The 20,990-nt window shown below is 61.7% G+C and overlaps 2 protein-coding genes across 4 annotated transcripts in view; both read right to left on the bottom strand.

The window, feature by feature from the left end:
- Positions 1–20,990, bottom strand: part of EPHB2 (EPH receptor B2) — a 147,599-nt gene that overhangs the window by 78,801 nt on the left and 47,808 nt on the right. For all 3 annotated transcript variants that reach the window (XM_079100325.1, XM_079100323.1, XM_079100324.1), the window contains exons 2-3: positions 18,407–18,471; positions 14,913–15,597 (exon numbers count right to left, since the gene is read on the bottom strand). In XM_079100325.1, coding sequence (XP_078956451.1) covers positions 14,913–15,597; positions 18,407–18,471 — 750 coding nt within the window. The remainder of the gene's footprint in view (positions 1–14,912; positions 15,598–18,406; positions 18,472–20,990) is intronic.
- EPHA8 (EPH receptor A8) overlaps positions 16,240–20,990 on the bottom strand; it is a 165,114-nt gene continuing 160,363 nt past the window's right edge. Inside the window, exon 18 of the transcript XR_013766242.1 lies at positions 16,240–16,257. The gene's annotated coding sequence lies outside the window, so the exon portion shown is untranslated. The remainder of the gene's footprint in view (positions 16,258–20,990) is intronic.

Here is a 20,990-nt window from a genome sequence, read left to right as displayed (position 1 = left end):
CCTGGGAGCCTGTGTGGCCGAGGCACCTGGCCCAGAGGTCCAGGAAGAGCCACCAGCCCTGCGCCTCAGCAGGTGGGGCTGGAGTGGGGAGGCTGGGCCCATCCTGTCCCTGGCCCAGGTGCCCGCAGTGGGCAGGTGGGGCAGGACCCCCATGGGCTGGCGCCCCGGGCCACGAGCGTGCCCCAGAGCTGGAGGGGGCTGCTCGCGTGTGCTCAGGCCCAGGCTGTGCGGGCAGCCGGGCGGGTCCTCTGGCCTCTGTGGGGCCCACGCGCCCTCCCCGTCCCAAATCTTCAGAACTGGCCGTGGGTGAATCCACGTTTAATACAGCCTGCGGGAGGCAGGGGGCTGTAGGTGTGTCTTTGGGGACAAACAGGCAGGAGGCCAGGAGGAGCCGGCCGATAGACGGATTGGTCTTCTCCACCTGGGGTCCCCCTGCCATCCCCTGCCCCCAGGCTTGCCAGGCAGGTGCCTTGCAGGCAGGAGCCCAGGACAAACCCCACTAACCCGCAGGGCCCAGGGCATATGCCCTCTCCCTGGGACCCTCTTCTTGTCTGTAAAGTGGGGTGGTGGTCCCTGCGCCCCGGGTTGGTCAAGGCAAGGCAGTGTGGCAGGACCAGGTCCGCTAGAGAGCTGCCAGTTCCCTCGTCACACGGTGGCCTCCTAGCCACCGTCCCACCCCATGGTGACTTGACTGCAGACCCTAAGCCCCCGGAAGCTGCCAACTGCCGCAGGTGGCCATAGCTGTACAGCCCCCCTGGGGCTCTGGATGGGGTCCTGCCCAGCGCTAGCAGGTGCAGCATGAGCGCCCCACACCCACCCCTGCCCCGCCTCTCAGACCCGAATGTCCAGCCCCAGAGGCTATTCCCGCTTGTCTGCCAGGTCTCAGCCCAGGTGGCCCTTCCTCCAGGAAGCCCTCGGGGACTCCTAGGCTGGCGTGATCCTGTCCCCAGCTCCTGGTTTCCTCTGTGGTCCTCAGTCCTCAGTCCCCGTCAGATGTCCCACCCTCTATGCATCAGGGTCTCCTTGTCCCCACACCCAGCCATGAAGCAGAGGCCAAGGTGATCTGCCCAGGGCCTGGCACACAGTGGGGCCATGTCCAGAGAGGCTGCAGCATTTGCGGGTCCAGTGTCTGACCACGTTCTGTCTCGTACTGCTTTCCCTGAGGACCTGACTCCACAACGTGGGCACCACATACCCCCTGCAGGTGGCCTCAGGGACCCTCCTCACCCAGGAGGTCGAGGGAGGTGGGCTAAGGTTAGGAGGCAGGGGTGGGTACTTAAGAGGACGAGGTGAGAAGTCCCAGCTCTGCCAGGGACTGTCCTGAGTCCTCCCAGGGAGCCTTGGTTTCCTCAGCTGTAACCCAGCAGGGTGACAGTCACGTTGGTGGCCACAGAAGGGCGTAACCTGTGCCCTTAGGCTGGAGGCTGTGCCAAGCGGTGAGTGGTAGGAGGAGCTCTGGACACATCTCTCAGTGGCAGCCCTGTCCCCATTTCTTTGGTCCCCCTCACTCACATCGAAAGCACTATGTAAATGAAGCTTCAAGACCAGGCCCCGCCCCTGCCATCGGTTGACCCTTAAGTCCCCTCCTGGGTGGAAATTCTGACTCCCCTGCCCCCCACGGGCAGCCTTGAGCGTGGTTGCCAGCTCTACCCTCCAAGCCCTTAATGAGGAGCCAGAGAACCCGAGGGCCATCACTGTCCCCAAGCGCCCCCATGGGCTGGGGCGGCCACTTCTTCCCGAGCCGGCCCCCTTCCCGCCTCTCCCGCTGGACCCAGCGCTGGCGCCCCTCCTCCACTCTCCACCGGGACATGACATTCACCAGCAACGCTTCTGGTCCCATCTGCGGAGCGCCCCACCCCCGCCGCTAATCCCCACAAAGCCCGCGCAGGGCCCAGCATGACAAGCAGGCGGCTCGGGAGCGCGCTCGCGGGGCGAGGCGGGATTCGGCGCGCCTGTCACTCTCTCCGTCCGCGCCTCTAATTGGATTCCCAACACGCAGAGGTCAGCAGAAACCCCGGGAGAGGAGAATCAAAGGGAAGGGGCGTCTGGGAGATAAAGAGAGGCATTCTTCCCGGGCCACAAAGACGGCAGCGTGGGGGGCGGGACCCCGCAAGGGGCTGCCCATCTGGAGGGGGAAGGGCAGGAGAGGGAGGCGGCAGAGGCTGAGGCTGGGGCCCCTTTCCTCCAGGCGGGTGCCACCCCACCTCCGTGCCTCCGCTCACACGGTGCCTGAGGCCTGGGCGTCCTCCAGGCCTGGCCCCTCACTTCTGCCTGCTCTAGGGGTGATTTGGGAAGGCAGGGGCTGGGGAAAGCCTCAGGGGTCCGCTGAGCTGAGTCCTGACCCTGGCCTACCACCTGCTCCCTGGGAGATTCGGCAAGTCTTTGCAGTTCTCTGGGTCTCAGTTTGCTCCTCTGTGGAATGGGACAACAGCAGTCACCACCTGGGGCAGTGACCAGGATGAAATGCAGGGACATGAGCAGATGCCTGGTGCACAGGGCCCCGAGTCGGGGCAGCTCGTGCGTACCCCCTTCCCAAGCTCCTCCACGGTCCTGTCCAGCAGACGCCCTTCATGGACATCACAGCCAGGACAGCGGGTGGAGAGCTCAGTGACGGCCCCCAGCCTTGGTGGGGGCTCCACCCTCATGCTCACGTCTCCAGGGACGTCCTGAGTGGCAGACGGGGAACCTGGACTCAGGAAGTGAAGAACAATGGCCAGGGCCACAGCAGCAGAAAAGCCCAGAGCCTGGACCGGAGTCTGAGCCCTGGCCCCTGCTGTGGCACCCCTCTGGGGCCCCTTGCTCCCCGCGATGGCAGCTTCTGTGTGCTAGTGCAGGCACACCAGCGGGGGTCGGGGCGGGCAAGGGAGCCCGCTGCCGAACAGGCCCTGTTTGCTTTAAGAACTCGAGCCGCTGACTTTGGTTCATGAAAGAGACAAGAAGAGGACCTCAAAGGGAATTTCTAACAGACAGAAAATCAATGGCCCTGACATCCTGGCCCCCAGAAAGTCTCTCTCTCTCTCCTCTCTCTCTCACTCTCACACACACACACACACACACACACACACACACACACACACACTGCACTGACACAGTGCACGTATGCACACTCACAAATACCCAATTTCCAGTGCGTGCACATCTGGCTTGATACAGCACACACACACCATGGCGGAGGACACGGCCTGGCTGAGATGTGGGTGCGGGCGCGCCCCTGCGGAACGGTACACCTGATCCAGAGAGTGCACAGCGCCCAGGAGCACAGGACACGGGTGGGCGCCCTCACGCACAGAGGGACATGCACACTTGTTTGGTGCAGCGCATGCGCTTCCACCCAGGCTGACCTGTTCGGCACACCCAAGAGCCTGCTCCTCCTGGCTCCAATGTGCTGGGGCGGGTCGGGCAGGCATGGAAGCACCTGAAAATAGGGCCGTCGGGATTGAGGGTGGCTCCAGGGAGCCCCATGCTCGTGGGCAAAGTCCACCCCTGAGCAGTGTGGACCTGCTCGCTGGTCCAGAGGTGCTCCTGGGTGCAGATGTGGAGCCACAGCCTGCACATGCTAGTGCTGAGGAGGGATGCTGGGGCTGACCGGGCACATGTAGGTGCGCCCCTCGGGGGTCTCCAGGGAGCTCCCACAGACCATGCTCTGACAGCAGTGTGGGGGAGGGCAGCCCCGGGCTGGGGTTGCCAGGGATACGGACGTGGGGCTCCCAAAGCCACAGAGCCCGCCCAGGCAGCACAAAAAGGCCAGCGACCACTCTCAGGTCTTTAAAATGTCGCTGATCAGATGGCAGTGGCTTTAAAGGAGACTGGAAGCTTGAGCTTGGTTTCCCAGGAGCCAGGGTACCAGGAGAGGCCTGCCAAGCCCCAGGGAAGAATCTTTTCCTTCTAATTCTAATGTGAGGCCTTGAGCTCAGAATGTGCTGAGGACACAGGGGCAGAAAGAGCTCTGCACGGCCCCCAAGCCTTTCCCCAGGCCACACCTTTCCGTCAAACAACCTGGGTTCAGTAACAGCCATTTATTTGCTGTATGGCTTAGGGCAAGCCACTTGCTCTCTCTGAACCCAAGTGTCCTCATGTACAAAAGGAGATGGTGACAAACCTGAACATTAAGAGAGCAGGTTCCAGGCTCTGACCCCAGAGCTAAGCTGACCGACCAGGAGCCTCATGCCGGGTGCTGCGCTGGACACGTTCTCACATTGTCACCTGAGTTGTCACACCTTGCCCTGTAATGTTTCACTTATTTATTATACCCATTTACAGATGAGGAGAGCGAGGATTCGGGAGGCGGATCACCAGCCCAGGGCCACTCAGTGGGCCCGATGTTTGAACCCTAGAGGCTGGTGCTCAGCTACTTAGCTAAACCTTCCTGGCCCCGGGTGCCTGGAGGGTGGCAGGCAACGTGGACTCTAGCCCTTAGGTGGCCACGGCTGCCCTGGTGGCCTCCTGAGGGGCCATGAGGACCAGGAAGGACAGAATCAGAGGCTGCTAGTCTGCCGGTGGTCACTGAGCTCCAGGGCGGGAGGCCAGGGGGCAGTGCCCTGCCGGGGCTTCATGGCAAAGCGGGCGGACGGCCCAAATTTGGACCCAGTTACCCGACTCTGTGGGCTGTGTCTGGGCTCTCACTGGGCATGTCATTGCACAAGCACATATTAGGCACCTGCTGTGTGCCCGGGCTTGCTTTTAACCAAGGGGTCGTCCATCCCCTTGTGCCTCCCTGTGACAGGGGCCCGTGGCCCGCTCTCTAGCGACTCTGCCAGGGTCCCCCTGGGTGGGCACCTGCCCTGGGAATATTCCTTCCAGGGGCAGAAACTGCCCCCAGCCCTTCTCCTGTCTTCTGAGCTCCCTCCTTACCTCAGAGCCTCCCCCAAACCTGGGGAGCTGGGACCACTGCCCCGTGATCGACAGGGAAACACGGCTCAGGAAGAGGCCCTGCCACGCAGGTCTCAAGGGCGATACGGGCGGAGAGGGAAGCCCCTGCCCCGCGCCAGCTCCGCCTGCACAGGCCCAGGCTGCCCTGGGCTTCCCCGGCTCCTCATGGAGAATGGACAGACGCTGGTCTCAGACGACACCACAGGGACCCAACCATCAGGCCAGGGGAGGAGGACAGCAAGGGCTGAAGCACATTCACTAGTGAGAAAGACCCGGACACCCGAGAGGTGCTTCCTGACACCTCTGGTCCAAGAAGGACCTGAGGTCTTAGGGGACCTCTGAGTTTGGAGAATAAGGACTTTCCACACGGGCCTAGAAACCCCTGTCCTACCGCAGATAGATGTGCGGCCTGTGCCAGTGCCTCGGGGAGACCCCAGCCTCTCCCAGGGCCTTTGCTAGCAGGGTGGCTCACACCAGGGTTGGAGGGGTCAGTCAGATTTACCAAGTACTTGATTACCTTCTGCGAGTTAAGCACCATCCCAGAACCCCGAAATCCAGCAGGGAACCCGTACACAGAAGCGCCCGACCCGGCGGAGCCTACACACCACTTGGGGAAGACAGGCAGCTGAAGAATGAGCTGGAAAACACACTAGTAAGTCGCTGGGTGCTGGGATGGCACAGGGAAGTCAAGGGAGACGGACACACACCTGCGTGGACAGAAGATGCCCACAGGGAATCCGGAGCGCAGAGGCCGAAGACAGTGAGGGATCCGTGAGTGGATATCAGGAAGGAATATTCCAGGCACAAGAGTCCAGGGGGTCAGTGTGCTGGAGTGGGCAGAGGGTGGGGCGGGAAGTGGAAGGACAGGGGCCAAAGAGGCCGATGGAGGGAGGCCCACGGACGCTTCGGGGCTTGGCTTTCGTCCTGTGGGATGGGGACTCTGTTCCAGCAGCCCTGGGTCTGCCAGGGGTGGGGGCACAGGGGCAGGGGTAGGGCGGGGGCTAGGGGGCATGTGGCAGGCCTGGGCAACCAGGGAAGGCCTTTGACCCTGCCGGGCTGGACGGAGCCACCCAGGGAGAGGGAGGAGGGGGACGTGGTCCTGGGGTCCGACACTGAGCAGAGGCAGGAGACAGGCAGGAACCACCCTTGAGGCACCAGAGAGGCCAGGGGCCCAGCTGAGTGGGGTCTCAGCAGGATAGGGACGTGTCCGCCGCGGGGCCACGTGGAACATCCCTGTGGCATTGACGTGAGCTGCTTTCATGGAGAGGAGGGTAAACACCTGAGGAAGGTGGGTTCAGGAGCGGGGGCGCAGGCGCGGCAGCACGCGGGGCACCAGGGGCCACCGTGGCCTCGCCGGGGAGCAGAGGGCCAAGAGCAGAGCAGCCCATGCCCGCCCGGGCAGCTCTGCCTTCACCTTCTCTGGGCTCATGGCCCCACGGCTGGGGAGCAGCTGCTCAGCCCCTTCCTTTGGGGTGGGAAGAGAGAACAAGCGACCTGCACACGCTTTGGGGTGCACATGAGGTGGGGCGGTGGGATTGGCCTGCTGGCTGGCTGGACAGACAAACGACCATGGCCAGAAAACAACTCCCTGCGATTAAAACAGCAACACCACCCAACCTAGGTGGAGAAAGCCCGGGAAGGCTGGAGGAGGAGCAAAGGGCCTGTGGCAGCAGCCAGGGCGGGAGTCCCAAGGCCAGCCCACCGGTCCTTGCTGGTCCCTGGCCACGGGTCAGTTCAGGCCCTCGGGGGCCTGTTCGCAGCTGCCCAACCCGCCCACGGTCCTCTCCCCGGAGCGCCTTCTCTGGGCGTGAGCAGCTCTCCCCTCTTCCCGCCCAGACTTCCTAGGCCCCGGGGAGCTGCCTGGCTGGACATCTGAGAGACCACGAGCTGCAGCCCAGGGCTCCCGTCCCGGCTTGGTCCCCCCGAGTGTTCAGTGACCCTGGGAACGCCCCATCCTCCCGTATGGACAATGGCGATGACAACCTTGGTGGCCCCACTCCCAGGAGATCACAGAATCTGGGGTGAGACGGCGCCGCACGGCGGAGCGCCCCACCAAGGGGGCAGCGAGTGACCAAGAGCCGCTCACACGCAGGACATCAGGGTCACGCACGGTGCCGCTCCCCCAGCGGGGGAGGCAAACCCCTCGGTGCTGGGTGACCTTCTCAAGAGGCCCGGCAGGCCCCTCCCGCCTCCAACTCCAGCCAACAAGGTGGATGAACCCAAACCTGGCGGGGCCCCTCCCAGCCGCGAAGCCCTGCTGGGCTCAAGTTGGCTTCAGAGGGGTTGGTGGCGTCTGCCAGGATGATATGCTGTCCCCTTCGTTCCAGGGCACAGCGTCTAGGAGGGAAAGGGGCTCAGACAGGTCTTCATTCAAGCCTCTGGTGGGCTGTGTGGCCCCGCTTGTTCCCTCTCCCTCTCTGAGCCTTGGTTCCTCCTGTGAGGCCAGAGTCCACACCTGGAGGCTTGGGGTGGGGGGATGGGGAGGGGAAGGGGGGGCAGGGAGGGGGGCCCCAACAGGGTGGGGCGGGGCCAGAGCCGGCCAGTGGGCCCTCGGCCAGCTGCTGCGGAGAAATGAAAATCTCTTAACCACACAGAATTGTTAACGGCTCCCAAATCCTGTTGTACCACAGGCTTAGGAAGGCTTAAACTGTTAAATGCATAAACTTCCTCAATAAACCGGCTTCTCGCGCCAGAGCCAGAGGCCCCACCAGATGAGAAGGCAGAGGCGGGAGGGAGGGGAACTCCCCCAACCGTTTATGGTCCCGCTGGCGGGTTCTGGAGGCAGCATGGACCAAGCCTGTCACCCTGGTGTCACCAGGGTCAGGAGAGCCAGTCTGGGGCCAAGAGAGGACAGCACAGGGGCTCCAGGGCCAGGTGGCCAAGGTTCACACCCCGCCCTTCCTAGCCATGTCACCTTGGCAGACTGTGGAACCTCTCTGAACCTCAGTTTCCTTTTCTGTAAAGAGCATGACCTCTGCCAACCCCACAGGGCAGCCAAGGCTCAGCCGGACAGCCCTGTGAGGACGAAGTCAGCAGTGGGAGGCACAGGAGCACAGACCGGCCTCCACGCCTCAGAGTGGCCTGACACACTGGCCCAGGCATAGCTTCAACAAGGTAGTGGGCAGGAAGCGCTGGGGGCAGATGGACAGCTGTGCTTTCTGGCTCCCCACCCATGGGTCTGTCCTGGGGTCACGTTGTACCCTGCCCCACATCTTTTTTTTTTTTGGTACCAGGGATTAACTCAGGGGCACTCGCCCACTGAGCCACGTCCCCAGTCCTGTGTTGTCTTTTATTTAGAGACAGGTCTCACTGAGTTGCTTAGGTCCTTGCTAAGAGGCTGAGGCTGGCTTTGAACTTGCCATCCTCCTGCCTGGGCCTCCTGGGCTGCTGGGATGACAGACGTGCACCAGGGTGCCTGGCTCCCACATCTCCTAAGAGGACAGCTGCTTGCCCCTGGAGGCCCGGTCCTGAGAAGCCCCTTCGGCTGCCTGTGGGGTGGGCCCCTCCCTCCTCTGAAGTCCCACATCCTAGTTTCTCTATCCGCCATGCTGGGTTTCTCCATGACCTGGAGGGGGCAGGGCAGGGTTACTGGCCCCGTTTCTTGAACAAGGTCACCCAGGCTCTCCCCAGCACACCCTGCTGCGCACTCTTAGATTCTTCAGGAGGGGGCTCCCGGCCAGTTGAACAGGACGCGGGCCTCAGGTATCAAGGGAGAGAACATTCTGGCATCCATCTATTCTAGGTTAGTAAGTGGCTCAGCCCGATTAGAGAAAGCCAGTTCAAGTTCTGGCTCTGCAACTTAGTGCTGAGAGACCTTGAGCAACTTGCTGACCCTCTCTGGACCTGAGCCTCATCATTTGTAAGATGGAACTAGTAATGGCAGGTTCCCTAAGACCAGGGAGCATGGCACTTAGCACAGTGCTGACCCCCAGGCGGTCCTTTCTTCCTCCTGTCCAGGGCCTGCCAGGCCCCTCAGGCCCCAGCAGAGGAGTTGAAGCCCTGGTGGCCCCGCACCCCAGAACCCCTCTCCTCTACGCCCCTTGGATGGCAGCAACCTGCCTGGAGAGCAATGGAAAGAAAATAGGGCCTCGCTTCTGGCCTAGAGTCCATCCTGCCTTGTTCCTCCGCAGCCCAGGAAAGGGCTCCTCCTCCAGGAAGCCCACCCACCTCTCTCCCCTCTCCCTCCTCAGCATCGCAAGGCTGCATCGTGACGGGGCAGCTGCTGTGGCTCCGGGCCTCTGTACCTCCCGGCCTCACCAGGCCAGCTCCGGTGCCCACTGGAGGGAACCTCTTCCAGGAAGCCTCTCCTGCCCTGGCCACACCTGTCTGCTCCTACACGCCTCCTGCCCCCCACCCTCTCCTGCATGACACCTGCTCCTGCGCCTTCGCCGCCCACAGACCACGGCCAACATCTCCGGGCTGGATGGCCCGAGGGCAGGGGCCGCGACAGGCCTTTCCCAGGACCCTTGAGGCCTGGCACAGTCCCGGTTCTCCATGAGGGCATCTCTGGCCCCTGCAAGGAGAAAACACCAGAGCTGGCGTTCGGAGACTGTTAGCTAGATGGACGGACAGACAGATGGACCAGTGGACGGAGGAGGAGGAGGGGAGTGTGTGGAACTCTTCCAGTTTTTAGAGCAGAGCTCTGAGCAGCTTGAGTGCGTTGGCCCGGATCCCTGTCCAACCCCTTCCCCAAAGGCTGGCCTGGGTGGTCTCGGCCCTCGACGGAGCCCGGGGGTCTGGAGGGCTTGTCCGTCACCCCGCCCCCTCCTCCAGCTGGCTGTCTCCACCCTGAAGGGAAACTGTAGAACTTTCTGGGGTGGGGGTTTGGCCTCCCCTCCCACCCGGCGTTCCAACCCTCACACCCTCCCCAGCGAGCGTGGGCCCTGCCAGCTGGCGGCCTCCCTCCTCGCCCCCGCTGCCTGCGCCCCACCCGGCAGACGCCCCCAGAGACATCGGGGCCACTGGGCCAGCCTCTGAGGGAAGGGCTGGGTGGGAAGGAGGCCACCCTGGGGTGGCCGAGGGGACCCCCGGCCACTCCCTCCCAGGATTCTGGGAGTAAAACAGAAGACACAGCCAGGGACGTGACAGGCCGTGCTGGCCGGCATGCGGGAAAGGGGCAGGCCAGAGGCTGCTGCCAGCAGGGGCCGTGGCCAGCCTTCCTGGGGGTAATTTGGCAACGTGTGTCAAAAGCTCTCCAAAAAAGTACGTGCCCTTTGACCCCGCAATTCCATGCCTGGAAACGTGTCCTCAGCGAAAACAGCGGCTGGGCGAGAAGTCGGAACCTGGACTCACTCCCCGCCTTAGTCCAAGTGGTGACAGGCTGCAGTCCGCGCCTGCCACGCGGGACAGGTCAGCGCGCCCCGCCGAGCTGCTGCCCCACCCGAGAGCCCCAGGACGCCCCTCGGTGTGGCAGACGCGCGAGGCCGGCGGCCCTGGGTGCCATTCCCAGCACGCGCCCCCTCCAGAGGGACTTGGAGTTCATTGTTTTCAAAAACAGAAAACCCAGCATGTGTGGATCCACCGACCGCGCGGTCCGGAGCGGTTCGCTCGGCTCATCTCGGGACGCCACGGGGTCTTTCATTCTCTCTTTTTCGCTTCTCAGCCATTTCTAAAGTTCCTCCGAACAACTTGTGCGGCTTTCACAAAAAAGGAAAGTTATTTTTTCCTCAAAATAAAAAGTTCATCAGGGAAAAGACAACAACAACAACGGCCAAGCCAGGCCGGCCGGCGCCCAGGCCCTCCTCCGGCCTCCCCGCACGCCCGTCTGGCCTCCGCTCCCGGCCCTTCCCCAGCCCTGCCCTGCGGAGAGGGAGGCAGAGGCTGAGACGGTTGGTGGCTGGCCAAGGTCAGCGGCCAGTGAGAGGTGGGGCTGGGGTTTGAAACCAGGTCTCTCAAGCCAAGGTCAAGGCAGGGCTGGGGAGAGAGGGGCTGGCCGCAGGCAGGAGGGCCGGGAGGGAGGCCTGCAGCGCGAGCTGGGGAGTCCTGGCCACGGCCACCGAGCGACATGGGGGACGCCCCCGCTGGCTGGTGGCCGCTCTCCCCACCCGAGCTCCATAGTCGACATCCCACCGGGCCTGAGGCCTGTCCCCAGAGCCACGGCAGCCATGGTGGGGCACTGGGGTGGAGGAGGGCGGGCCCCCAAAGGTGGCTTGGCTGGGGCTCCCACTGGACAGGGGAAGCAGGGGGAAACCTGGGGAAACCGAGGCAGGGGCCCTTCAGCACCCAGCTGTAACGTTCCCGAGAAAGTCAAGGAAGAGGCCGCGGGTGGGGGCTGCATTGGAGGAATTGCAGGGGCACCTCCAACACACCGCTGGTGGGAGGCCCTGGGGGTGTGTCCTGAGGAGTTTGGGGACAGGCACAGGGGAAGGGGCGGGAGACCCCCTGTCCCCGCCTGGCAGATGGGACGGCCAGCACAGGCCTGGATCAGGCGGTCGGTGCCTAGGGACCAGATGAGTGAAGAGGGGCAGCCGTAGGGGGAGAGGGCCCCCTGCCCTGCACCCCAGAGCCCGGCAGCAACACAGGACAGGGCCGCATCCACGCGTCCTCCACCCGCCCCACCCCCGGGCCCCGCCAACTCCGCTCACTCCTCCCGCCTAATGCCACCTGCTCCTGAGCGCCCCAGGCAAGGACACTGTCTTCCTGGTGTCCTCGGTGCTTTGGCAGACTTCATCTCGGCAGGACCGGGCTCAGCCCCATCCCTCCTGTCTGAGTCCCCAGGTCACCCAGGAGCCACTCACCCCCAGTCTCAGTTTCTTAGGCTCCTCTGCTGGGGACGCTCCCTCTGGGCCCCACAGGGCACTCCACACTAGCTCGAAGGCCACCTCCTGTGGGAGGCCTTTCTTACCCAAAGCAGGACCCCGTGTGGGTCCCTAGCGTCACACAGGACTGCCGTACATTCAAGACCCTCTGTGACTCGCTTATTTATTCTTTCACGTTTTCCTCCGCTCCCCCGTCACCCACCCAGGCCAGGACTCCAGGAGGCAGAGAGCCTGTCTGTTCTGTTCTCGCCTGTCGTCCCAGCAAGTGTCTGCTACCTAGTGGGCACTCAGCACACATTTGTTAGAGGGCTAAATGGCAAACAGTGGGTACTTAGTACGTGCTTGTTGAACAGCCGGCTTCTCTCACTACACCTGCACATAGTAGGCACCGCAGACAGTGGGTCAGCGTGAATCAGCTTAGCTTTGTGAACTCACTGTGCTGGGAAGTAGTGACCCTTCAGCCACTGCGGCCTGCCCTGGGGTGGTAGCCGCTCCCCACAGGGACTCCCCACTCATCTCCCCAGAGAACTTTGTTCAGTCTGATTTCCTCTGTATTAGCAAACCAATGGGACGCCCCTGGTCAGACAAGGTCAGGACATTAAGCGGATCTTCTGGAGTTCTGTCCTCCCCCCAGGGTGGATGCTCCCTGGGGCGCGGCGGGGTGGGCTGGGGGTCAGCCCTCGGCCTGGAGCCCCAGCTTGGTCTGGCCGAGATGTGCTGTCTCCTTGCAGGTCTGAGCTCAAGGCCCTGGTTCAGAATCACCGGGGAGGCTGGGCTGAGAAAGCAAATGCCGGGTGCCGCCTCAGGGCCGGGCCTGGGGAAGAGGTCGGTGGGCCAGACCCGAACCTGCGTTTCCACCAACTCTCCAGGCGGTTCTAGTCTACAGTAAAGGCTGAGAATCCCCCAGCAGGGGGACGGGACTGCACTGGGCGGCCCCTCAGATGTGAGCGGCAGCCACTGCCCCTCCACGCCCCTGCTGGCCAGGCCAGTGTCTGTGGGATGTGGGCTGGAGCGGCCCCGCATCTGGGTGGCTGCCCACAGGCCACACCAGCCGCTGGGTCCTTCTGAGCTCTCTGAGATCATGAGTCACACCCTGACTGGTCCCCACGCACGCCCTGCAGCTGGCCGGACCAGGCCTGGGCCTGAGGTGGGCTGGTGAGTCCAGGGGAAGAAAGGAAGAGAAGGAAGCCAGGGCCCACCACCTTGCCCGGCATCCCCCAGAACCCTGGCCACTGGCCAGGAGAGGCTCTGACCCTCCCTGAGAACCTGCCCCCAACAGGCACCTCTAAGATGGCCTGTGACCTGACCCTTGGGCAGGGAGGCAGACCCCTTTCCGTCAAGCCTGCAGATCACACCACAGCCCCCAGTCAACGGAGAGGCATCGTCCAGGCCACACCGGGATTCCTGGTCCTTGGAAGTGGTGAGGGGACGGATGTTGGTTTACACGGCTGGTCTTGGGGTGATCAGTTTAGCGGCCACAGAGGACGTGCTGTCCGAGCTGCTCCAGCCGCAGCCTTTTCTACATCTCTCCTCCATCTCGGTACCCGACCAGTCCCCCTAGCGGGCCACGCTGCTTCAATCCCTGGGACATATTCATGCAAATCCACCCTCCGGAAATCCTGGGCCACCTACCCGACAGAGCTCTCTCCTAAGACGGCGCCAACGGCACCTCCGAACTGCGGGCTTCTGCCACGTCTGTGCCCACTGCAGCCTGAAGGGTTCTATTAAAACGAGTCTAACACGTCAACCTGTGTTCGTTTATAGATCTGCACCCCCGCCCCCCGGACTGGGCACTGCAGAGGGGAGGCCACAGCTGGATTCTTCTCTGTATCACCAGACGCTCAGGACAAGGTCTGACACAGAGCAGGACTGGCGAAAGTTTGATGACTGGATAAACAACCAACACTGAGTGACTGGTTTCTGGTTTGCACATTCTGCACCTCCCGCTCTGTCGGCTCCCAAGGTTGTTCTTTCCAAGGACCGAAAACCAGATCTGTGGGTCTGCTCAGGGGACAGCATTGCCTAGCATGGGCTTGGAGGCCACAACCCTCCCGTTCCGCAGCTTGCGATCTCCGTGCAGAACCGCTTGTACAGACTTCTCCACCATTCTTGGCCATATCTGATCACCCACCGCCTGTGCTGCTGTTTACTTAAGATTTTTCCTTCACTAGGAGGCCTGGTGGTTAAAAGGGCTGGCTTTGCAGCACTCCCTGGGTGACAATCCCAGATCCCGCCCCCAACTCTCCGCGAGACTCTCTGAGCCTCAGGTTCCTCAGCGCAGAGAGTACTTCCACGGGGTTCTAGGTGGGGTATATCACGGAAGTGCTCGTCCTTCAACGTGATCACAAGGCCTGGGTCACAGTGAGGGTGGGAATTGGAAGTGACCACATGACCCGCTTTGGCCACTGGAATGGGCCATTCCAGATGGAAGCCTCTACCTGTCGTTATGCTCGCTCCTCCTTCTGTGCTAATGACGGCGACATTCCTCAGGGTGGCTCCTCCATCCACTTGGCTCCCGGAGGGAGGAGTCTCAAGCTGACCCGTGATGACTGTGCAGCGCTAAGAAATACACTGTTTTGTCACTTCAGCTTAGCCTGGCCTATACTGACTGACAGAGCAGAAACCTTGGGACGATCAGTTTAGCGGCCACGGAGGACGCACCGTTCAAGCCGCTCCAGCCGCAGCCTTTTCTACGTCTCTCCTCCATCTCGGTCCTGGCTGTACCCGACCAGTCCCCCTAGGGGGCCATGCTGCTTCACATCCCTAGGATGTATTCTAAATGTCATCTATTATGACATTCGTTTTCTTTTTAAGAAGTTTTTAACAACCTTATTTTATTTATTTATATGCGGCGCTGTGGATGGAACCCAGGGCCTCACACACGCCAGATGAGCACTCTACCACCGAGTCGCAACCCCAGCCCACAGTCATTTTTTTAAACAAGGAACCGTATCACTTTTGCAAGCAAAGAAAAAGAAACACCCTTTACCATCATAAATAATCACGTAATAATTGAAACAAAAGGCCTCTAGCTTCACACCAACCCCGTCACGGGCGCCTCCTGGGGTCTGTGCACGGACCCTTGACCAGGGAGCACTATCGGGGCCTCCCTCCAGGAGGCCGGGCAAAGCTGCGGGTTTGGAAAGCTGCCGTGGAGAGCCCCGCAGTCAGCTCCAGGCCTTTGCCCTCGCCAGCCCGAGCACCAGCCCCCAGGCCGGAGCCTGCAGCCAGCACCAACTCTGACCCCTGCATTCGCAGGGCCCCCCGCCCCGTGGCGGCTCCTACCTCGGCAGACGGTGCCGTTCTCCACGGCCTCGAAACCAGCTTTGCACATGCAGCGCCCGATGGGCACCAGCCACTCCCCATCGCCGTTGCAGTACAGCTTGATGGGCACGTCCACCTCTTCAGCGTTGGCGATGCAGCTGCCCCGGGCAGCCACCAGGGACGTGCTCTCAGCCCCTGACAGCGTCTCCTGGAAGATGGCTCCATTCTGGATGACGCGGGGACACTTGCGGTAGAAGACACGCACGGCGATGAGGGACATGCAGCCGCCATAGTCCTGGAAGGCCAGGTAGAAGCCATTGCGGGACACGGGCCCAAAGCTCCGCACCTCGGTGTTGATCTTCATGACCCGGCCACCCAGGTCCACCTGGGAGAAGCTCTCGTCAGCCGCAATGGTGTCCACCTTCACCCACGGGTTCTCCATCCAGCTGGGGAAGGTCTTGGTGGCCGAGTCGAAGTCGGCCTCGTAGTAGTAGAGGTTGAAGGTCTCCTTGCAGGAGCCGGGCACGCTGGGGATGCTGCTGCAGTCACGCACGGAGAACTTCATCTCCACGTGGATGCGGTGGGCGCCACGCCGCCGGATGAACTTGGTCCGCAGCCAGTTGTTCTGGCTCGACTCGAAGACGTTGCACACCTGGTAGGTGCGGATGGTGTTCATGTTCTCGTCGTAGCCGCTCACCTCTTCCCACTGCGGGGGAGACGCCAGTCAGGCGGGAGGAAGGGGCTCGGCCCTGTACACACCCAAGCGGGGACACAGACTCTGCCTTTGGGATCCTCCAGTCTGATGGTGGAGACATCACAAACTTCCCAGGCTGATGGGACAGCCCGGACCCTAGCAAATGCCCCGTCTGTGACAGCGACACACCAATCCAAGGGCAAAGGTGTGCACCCGCTCTTGGTACCCCCCCAGGTGACATGCATGACGTGGCCTTACTGTCAGGGGCTCGCTAATCTGATAAAGGAGGCCTGGACCCTGAGCTCAGGAAGTTCCCACCCGGAAGGGAGAAGGGGAGGTCCCTGCCCTTCGGGATGCTTCTGACACACACTCTGTGCGGGAGCTTCCAGTTTGATGGGGGAGTTGGAACTTCTGCCCTCTGGGAGCTCCCTGTATGACCAGGGAGACAAAGTCCTTGCCTCTGGGGACTCCGAGCATGATGGGAAAGATGGAGTTGCCCCACTGGCTTCCTAGGGGACCGGGAAGTCAGAGTCCTTCCCGAGGAGAGCAGCTCCCCTCTGGGGCTCTCAGCTGCTAGGGCTCCTCAGAGCACTGTCTGCTCTCAGGTGCCTCGAGGGGGCTCTCCTGTCCTTCCTGCCTGGGTGCCAGCCTGAACTGGGCCTGACACAGGACCTGGGTGATCTCCGCCCACTCTCAGGCTGAGCTGGAACCCATGGCTGAGCCTCGCTTTGTTTCGTTTTGACGTGGGTGCTGGGAGCCGCACCCAGGGCATGGGCTTTGCTCTATCCCTGAGCCACACCCCAGCCCTTCTCGACCTCTGCGACAGTCTGTCCCCTGGATGCCTGTGTTTGAGTTCACCTACTTTCCCTTGGGCTTTTGGGGACATGCGAGTGAGCAGCCCCGTGCCCAGCCTGGCCTCCCCAGTGCGTGAAGAGCGTGCTGGGGGCAGCTGCCTCGGGCCTCCTCCCATGCCCCTCCTCGGGGGTTGGGCTGGCTTCACCTGGGACCCTGACAGCAGAGTCCTCCTGGTCCCTGGCCAGGCCCAGCGCTGCGTGTCCTTACAGTCTTGTTCCTCAGCCGGGATTCTCACCACCATACAGAAGAGGGAAGAGACTGGGCCAGCGACCTCACTTGACCCAGGTCATGTAGATCCAGATGCACTAGCCTGTGCTGCCCCAGGACACAGCCTGCCGGCCTGATGTGGGTCCCGGGCCATCTCTTCCCCTCTCTGGGCCTCTATTTCCCCAACTGCCAAACGTGACTGTGGGCATGGCAGGTGACAAAGTGGGTGTTCTTTGTCCTTTGTTGCACAGATTCTCTGGCCAAGTCTGGGCAGGACAGAGTGAGGGCTGTGGCCTGGGGAGAGTGGGGCACTCGGGAGAGAGCTTGCGCCGGGCAGGCCGAGCGGGCTCGAGGGCCCAGCCTCTGCTTCGATGGCGACCCGGAGGCTCCCGACGTTGCATTTAATTTTTTTTTTTGGTGGCACCATGTGACAAAGTCAGCCCCTTGTTACAACTGCTGCTCTTCTTCAGAACTTAATTAGAGCACTTAATTAGAGCACTCTGCCTTTCTCCCCTCTCTCTAATTAACATGCGGAGGCCCTGCAGCCCAAACACCCCAAATAATTGCGTCCGGGGGCCCTGCAGCCCAGCCTGGCCTCATTACTGGCAGGGTGGGGCTGCTGGGCCCAGCCGCCTTCGCAGATGGAAAATTGGTGACAAGAAAGAGCCACAGAAAGAGGCCTGACCCTGGGGCCCTGCCTATTGAGAGCGCAGGCCTGGGGGTGGTGGGGGAGCAGCTCCCTGGGGCTGCAGCTGAGTCCCCAGAGGGGATGGGGTGGGGGCAGGGCAGGGCTGGGCTGTGGAGGCCAGGGTCCTCCCCCAGAAACCAGGGGAGGGGAAGTGAGGATTAAAATCGATGGCGATGGCCGTGACGATGGTGATAATTAGCACAGCCACTCTCTCTCTCAGGGACCAACCTATGCCAGGCTCTGGGTTAGACCCTTTGGAGGACAATCTCCCAACAGCCCTGGGGGAGACATTATCAGGACCACTTCACAGACAGGAGACCACAGCTCAGCGCTGGTGGGTGGTGCTGGGACGGCATCTTGGCCCCACAGCCTCTCCCTCTGCACAAGTGCTGGGGAGAAAGGACTCCAGATCAAGTCGGTCTTGCTCTCAGGGACCTCAGCGCATAGAGGCAGGCTCTGCCCAAGGAAATACGAGGCTCAGAACCAGGGATGGAGAGAGTCCTGGTGTTATGGGGAGCCAGGGAGGCGCCAGAGAGAAACTGGTCACAGCCCTGGATACAAAGTCCTGGGTGCAGCTCAGCACGGAGTGTGTCCAGCAAGCACAAGGCCCTGGGTTCCATCCCAGCACCGAATAAAACAAATCTGAGCCCCTTCACTTATTAGCTGCAGGGTCCTGGGCAGGTGGCTGCACCTCTCTGAGCTTTAGCCTTCTCGGGGCTAAAAGGGAGCGATTTTCACCGCTGAAGCGCACAGGTGCTGCGTGCCCGCGACACAGAGCGGTCCTCAGGAAGTGAGAGCTCACTTTTCTCATCTGAAATGGGGGTTGTGAGAGTACTACTTCTCAGCCTCGCCTCGAGGATTCCCTGGGATAAAGTCTAAAAGCATCCAGCCTGTTGTCATGGTAACGGGCGCTCCATCCATGGTAGGGGATGGGGAGGGTGGGACATGAGCAGCCTGGCTCTGGGCCCTGAAGAGGGAAGAGGGGCTGGAATGTGAGGTGGCATTCAGGTCCTGCAACAGGGCCCGCCATACAGTGGGGGACCTAGCAGGGCTTGGGGACCAGAGACTCACCCCTGATGGGGGATGCACCATCCAGCCCAGCTCAGCCGTCGCCGTCGTGGAGTCCATCAGCGTTTCTGTGGGGAGAGCAAGCAGTCACGCCCCGCCCCGCCCACCCAGCGCTGTCAATCACTCTGTCCGAACCCCAAGACTCCTCCCCTCGAGGTCCTTCCTCCCAGAGCCCCGCCCACTTCCACTGCCCGGTCATCCGGCTCCAGGTAATCCTCTGGGCGCTCCGTGATCCCACCTCCTCCCACCGCCAGTCCCCTGATTCCATTTCTCTAGGTTCCGCACCTCTAGGCGCAACTTCAGGCTCAGCCCCCATCCCTGCAGCCCATCACGTCTGACCTAAGTACTGTCCTCTCCCTAATTTTCTGGCGGGCAAGAGTCAATATGGGGTCTCCGGGATGGGTTCCAGAGGCTCCATCACCAAACCCTTGAACTTTTACGTCAAATCATGGGTCTCAGCTCACTTTTCGGCTTGTATCAAATTCTCAAAAACTGGAACCTAAGTCCTAGAGGGACTTCTCTTCTGCCCACGGACCCGGTGTGTTACTCCTTCTCGCCTCTAGGCTGCACGTTCTGACAGGGAACCCCGTCCCTCCTGGACCTAAGGGTGCTCATTCTCAACCCTGGGGCCCCTCCCAGGGGGCCCAGCCAACTCTGCCCCCAGGGTCAGATCCTGGGGATGCAGGGTTGGTGAGATCCAGCAGCAGCGGGGACCGGTAGTCACAAGCCCTCTGGGGATTCAGGAGACACCAATCAGCTTCTACATCAGTAGCTGGATTGTGGGAAGGAGCCCCACAGGCTGTGGGTGAAGGAGACCGGCACAGCTTTAGAGGTCGTCACCCCAAGTCAAGTTCAGGACCCCTCCCTTCTACCCTTCTCTGGCAAAGGGGCTTCAAGATACTCCCCCCACCCCAGATACGAGGGATGGAACCCAGGGCCTGATGCATGCGGGACAAGTTCTCTGCCACTGAGCTACACTCCAGCCCTCAGACACGTTTCAAATTGAATTACAGTGCATGGAACAGATTTAAATTGACCCCTTTCAAGCATTCCCTCAACAAATATATCCCAAAGCTCAGGTACCAGGCACTGTGCTAGGCACCCCAAGAGGGAGCCCATGAAGATCAGAGCCTACGCGAGAGCAGTTCTCAGCCTGGTAGTAGAGATGAGGCGTGAATGGAAAGGCTACAGAGAGTAGGTGGGACCTTCCACGCCACCCAGCTCAGTGACAGTAGCTAGGAGGCAGGCTCACCACTGTGCTACCATCTACCACGCCATGTTCAGGGCAGGCATCATTAATCAATCCCACACTCTGCGACCACACAGTGCTGCTCACTGCCGTGCCTCAGGAGATGAACGCTGACCATCTGAGATGCTAGTCGTGGTCCAGCCCTGGGCAGCTGAAGCACAGGGCAGGGAGGGACTTCCTGAAGATCACAGGAGTTAGTGGTAGGGCTGGAAGTGGCATCCTGCCTGCACCCTAGGCCCCTAACACAGTCAGTCCGATGGTCTGGATGCACTGGGGCCAGGAGATTGGGGCAGGGTGTCCGAGGTCCAGGTCACTGAGAAGGTCTCAGTGGGAGGAGGATGGGAAGGGAGGAGGCATCAGGCTAGAGGTGACCCCAGTCAGATCCCTGAGATGACAAGACAGGATGCAGAGGCATCCCTGGGACCACCTGTGGTTGTGTTTGTGGTCACCGTGTCCCTTTGCACCAGGGGGCCACTCTGGGGAGGGGTGGGGGGGGCGGGGGGTGCCAGTGCCAAGGGCATCTTTTTGATGGCAAATTGGAGGGAAGTTCTATTATGCAGCTTTGGAGCTGGAAAAAAGGGTTTCTTTTCACACTCCAAATGCTACAGATTTTTCTTCCTGGAGAGAACAAGGGCTGAACTTTTAACCTGTTTTCTCTCATCGGCCTTGGCCAGGGACGCGCCGAGCCGGGCTCTTTGCCTGGGCCCGAGGAACAGCTGCTGGAGCTGCGTGCAGTGGGGAGAGGAGACGCTTCTGGGACAGAACGGGGTCGGGTGGGGGAGGCGAGCCCGCGAGCAGGTGGCCCCACCCCTTGGCCGGATTCCTGGGCCGACCCCAAGCAGGAACACTGGAAGTTTCCCTGGCCCAGAGAAGGAGTGGCTGGGAACTGAGATCCTCATTCCAAGGATGGAAACTCAGGCCCAGGGGTGCAAATGACTGGCCAAAAGACACCCAGGGAAAATCAGGGCCAAACCTGGGCTCCCCAGAAGCCTGGGCCAGGGGGCATCGGGTTCTACTCCTTCCATCACGCCGGGCCTGAACACACTGGGCGGGGAATGACCTGGGGAGGTGCTCAGAGCGACTGCAGGGGAACCGGCCCCTGGCTCACCAGCAGGAAGGGCCTAGAAGGGATTGTGAAGTCTGTGGATGCCCAGGAGGGAGGGGCATCTGCTCTCGCTCACCATGCCAGTCTTGGGCTTTGCCTGGAACCCTGGCTCTGTGTCACCACCGCTGGGCTGGGACGGGAAGGAACACATGGCTGTTCTCTCTGCAGCATCCCCTTGGCCCTGTGGTCGTCAGTCTTGACGCCTCCCTCTGCCGCCTGCCAAAGGCTGGCAA

Source organism: Sciurus vulgaris (assembly GCF_902686455.1).
Source record: "Sciurus vulgaris genome assembly, chromosome: 1".
NCBI classification, from domain to species: domain Eukaryota; kingdom Metazoa; phylum Chordata; class Mammalia; order Rodentia; family Sciuridae; genus Sciurus; species Sciurus vulgaris.
This window is presented reverse-complemented; position numbering and strand designations above follow the sequence as displayed.